We start from the raw sequence: 3,992 nt of genomic DNA, 5'->3' as shown, positions 1-3,992 counted from the left end.
AGTACTGTAAATTTCTTTATGTTTTTTATACATTTGTATTTTTTTTTCAGTGATAACCTGAAAACTCTGAAATAGGAAGACGTCTTATAGCAAAATTTTGGGTCTGTTTACATTTCACAACTGCTGTATCCCTTGCATATTGGTCTATTCAAAGTCATAACTTGAGCTTAAAAGTCGTCTTCCTATTTCAGAGTTTTTCTGGTTATTACTGAATGATAGTCCCTTGCGCTCTTCGCTATACAATATGTGCTTAAATTAGGTTTTAATTCTTAGAAGACATGTGTATATTAATCTAACTTGTGCTAGAACTTGATATTGCCGGACCTAAAGAATGTTTTAAATTATGTGATTTTTTTTAATAATTAGATCATTACTTTTAAAGTTTATATTTGTTTAAAAACGATTTTTTTCAAATAATAAAATATTCTATCTTTACTTCATATTCTAATCATAGCTTCATTACTCATCCTAGATACCACGTAGAGTCCCAATTAGGAACCCCATTCCAGGTTGCAAATAGCTAGCCTTTGTGTCGGGTATTGAAATCTCCGAGGAATTTAGCCGCGCCAGTACACTGCAGTGAGGACCAGAGTGGTGCGCCAGTACAGAATATTTGTTACAATAAAGGAGGTATAAATAGAGAGAAACATTGTCTCTTTAATCAGTTCTAGAAGACTATCCAACAAAGATGCTCACTAAGGTGAATAATTCACATGCTAAATCATTGGCTTTAATGGTTTTTGAGTATTCCTCTTTTTATACTTCCTCTTCTTTTGGAGCTCAACAAAGAATGCCATATTACGCCTCTGGATGTTCTGAAAAAAATAAAATTTGTGTTGTAGAATAAACATTTTTTAAATCAGCAAAACAGTTTATCTAGAAAAAAACGCTAACTAAGGAATATCAAAACATTTTTTCCGTTCTTTTAAATAAAGTAAAAAGTTAAAACAAAAAATTTTCGATTGTTTGAAAAAAATGAATTACATTATAAAATTTATTTAATGTTTTTTCAAAGAAAGAATATCTAAAAAGAACTAGCAAAGTTGCAATTCATCTGTTGAGGAAAACGTTGAGTTTTAGATAAATATTTAACATAAAATGCAAACATATATGTGAATGTGATGTAACTGTTCTAATTTTTGATAGTTGAATGTCTAGAATAGAACAGTGGGTAATTTATAAATTGGCTCAAACTTGCTCCAAATGAATTAAACCCCCATATATACACAGAAGATCAACTCAACCCATTATTTTAACTTTTTAAAGAGAAAGGAATTGAGTCTTTGTCACAAACTATGATTTTCTAATCTCTATATCTTTGTAATCCAATGCCTTAGACCTTAGATATTTCAAACTATGAATTCTGTTATATGAAAAAATCTAAGTTTGAAATATCAAAGGTTTCCACCATCATATAAGTGTATAGGTATTAGAAAATCAGAGTTTGTTACAAAGACTCAATTCATTTACGATATTAAATTCATACTTGATCAGACAAAGCTTTTACATTTTAAGGAAACAATTCTGAATCAAATGCAAATCTATCAATAGAGGGTCCCTTGAAATTATGTTAACTGTCCCTTAAAGTATTTAAGCTGTGTGACTAAACTTTATCTCATTTTGTAATTCCTGGCAGCTCATTTGTAATTCCTGGCAGCTCATTTGGATTCCTGGCAGCTTATTTGTAATTCCTGGCAGCTCATTTGGATTGATTTAAAAACATTATTTTAGATTTCACTGCTTCTCTGTGCGTTGAGCGCTTCTGTCCAAGGCGGACAAAGAAAAGTTCTGGTCGGGCGGAGACTAACAACCTCCGCCCTAGGTCTTCAAACTGTCCGCCTGAACTCTCCTGCTGTCCAACTAGTCCGTATATCCGATGATGAAGTTTACGGAGCTCCTGCTGTTACTGCTGTTAGAACAGCTGGTGAAGAAGGATATGATCTGAATCCTCAATACAACTTTGGATATTCCATTACTGATTCTGTGACAGGTGACTCTAAGAGGAGGGAGGAGAGTAGAGATGGGGATGTTGTTCGCGGATCCTACTCCGTTGCTGATCCTGATGGTAGAATCAGAACAGTTACTTACACCGCTGATGCTCTTCATGGATTCCAAGCTAAGGTTACTTATGATGGAGCAGAAGGTCCTGTTGCTATTCCTTTCAACCCTGCACCTCATTCTGCTGTTCCTGTTGCACAACCAGCTGTACCCAGTCCTGCTCCAATTGTTGCATCTCAAGCAGCTTTACCTGAAGAAACCATTATTGCCGCCAGAGCTCCTGCACAAACCCAGACTTCAAGAAGAACTCTTGCTTCTCAGCAGTTCCCAGTATTCCCTGCTGTAGATCAAGCTCATGTTGGTCATGTTGTTCATACCGTTGATGGGCCCCAATTAGTTGCAGGACGTAACTTCCCGGTGCTTAGAGAGCCAACAGCTGTTCATGCTCTTCATGCTACTCCCGCATTTTCTGTTGTAAGAGAAGGTGAACACCCTGCACATGCCGTACACGCTGTACACACCGCACCCGCGTTTACTACCGTCAGGCAGTTTCCTCAGATTGTTCAACAAGGAGCACCGGTTAGATCTCTCTTCAATGATAATGGTCTTGATCTCTCTCAGTTCAGGTTTATAAGCCCTGTATCATTTATCCAACAGTAAAAGCAGTTTAGTTTCTTACTTCCCTGAAAACAAAGAAGATAATAGAACAGAATCTAATCAAGATTAGAGTCAAAATTATGAAGTCTAGTCAACAAGAATTTGTTAGTATTTAATCATTGATAAATAAATTGTGTCATCTACAAATTTTTCTTATTTTTGTGAAGCATTTCTGTACAAATTCAAAGTTGAAATTTTCTTATAATAAAAACAGAGTGTCCCACAAACATAAGAACTGAAAGATCTCTAAAATAATTTGAAGCATTTTTGTTAAAAACAAAAATTTCTGTAGCCCTGGCATTTTCAAAATGTGGTCTCCTCAGAATGTAATTTATCAAATAAATTTATAAATTTTTGTTTGAGATTCTTAATTTCTCCTGTAATTTTGAAAGTACGATAAAGGCAGACCACATTTTGGAAACGCCAGGACTAGTGGTATTTTGTAACTACTAATTCTAGAATTTACTTCTGAAGTTAGGTTTTCGAAAAAATGCCGCAAGCCATATCAAAAATAAAACATTTCTTCAATTCAAAACTGCCATTTTTCGTGGGACACACTGCATAAAAACGATAATAAATTCTGATGTAAAGAGTAGTGAAGATGACCCCAAGGGAACCCTGTCTGGAAGAAAAGTGTGAGAGGAAACAATTTATGAGACCTTCAATATTTTTATATTTAAATATTAATAGTTTCCTTTGAGGGTAGTGCATATAAACTACACTGCAGTACACATAAATGGGATTTTCAGTTTTTTCAAAATATTTTTTTAGCAACCGCCTAATAATTCCCAGTAAAAGAACTCTTATTCTACCAGAGGCCGAATTTAAAGAATTTGAGCCACGGTTTAAATTTAAGCCGTGGCTCAAATATGATTGGTTCCACTTAAATTCGTAATAAATATTTCAAGATTTAAGCCGGCGGTCAATTAAAACCGGTTTTTGGGGGATATAAGACGTGGCTTAAATTCATTAAATTCAAACACCGAATATACTTATCCATATATCTATTCAATCAAATTTCAACCTCTGTGACATCTATTAAAGTCACAATTTAAAAAGAATTTAAAAAAGTTCTATAATCACCTAAAAAAAACTCTTAAGAAAAAGTCAAATAATTGTGTGCTGCAAAAATGTTTAAGAAAGATTTATTTTTTCTGTCACAATATGATTTCATCCTTAAAAGTACAAGGAAAACAGTAATAGATAATTGTACAGCCCTCTAAAAAAAAACCTCGGTTTGATAATATGTTTCTTCTAAGATTTTTTCCCCTGTGACTTTAATGGCGGTTTTAGTACAGTATCCAGAAAAAAGTCTTTTATTACTTTTTTTAGAGGAC

The 3,992-nt window shown here is 34.0% G+C and overlaps 1 protein-coding gene across 1 annotated transcript; it reads left to right on the top strand.

Moving 5' to 3' along the window:
* Window positions 1-672: 672 nt before the first annotated feature.
* Window positions 673-2,802, top strand: LOC111711921 (pupal cuticle protein Edg-84A). The gene is made up of 2 exons (XM_023486406.1): window positions 673-700; window positions 1,732-2,802. The coding sequence occupies exons 1-2, from the start codon at window positions 689-691 to the stop codon at window positions 2,656-2,658; spliced, it is 939 nt and encodes a 312-aa protein (XP_023342174.1). The 5' UTR covers window positions 673-688; the 3' UTR covers window positions 2,659-2,802.
* Window positions 2,803-3,992: the final 1,190 nt, after the last annotated feature.

Source organism: Eurytemora carolleeae, unplaced genomic scaffold, assembly GCF_000591075.1.
Source record: "Eurytemora carolleeae unplaced genomic scaffold, Eaff_2.0 scaffold15, whole genome shotgun sequence".
Taxonomy (NCBI): domain Eukaryota; kingdom Metazoa; phylum Arthropoda; class Copepoda; order Calanoida; family Temoridae; genus Eurytemora; species Eurytemora carolleeae.
Note: the sequence above shows the minus strand (reverse complement) of the source record. Positions and strands in the feature narration are given on the sequence as shown.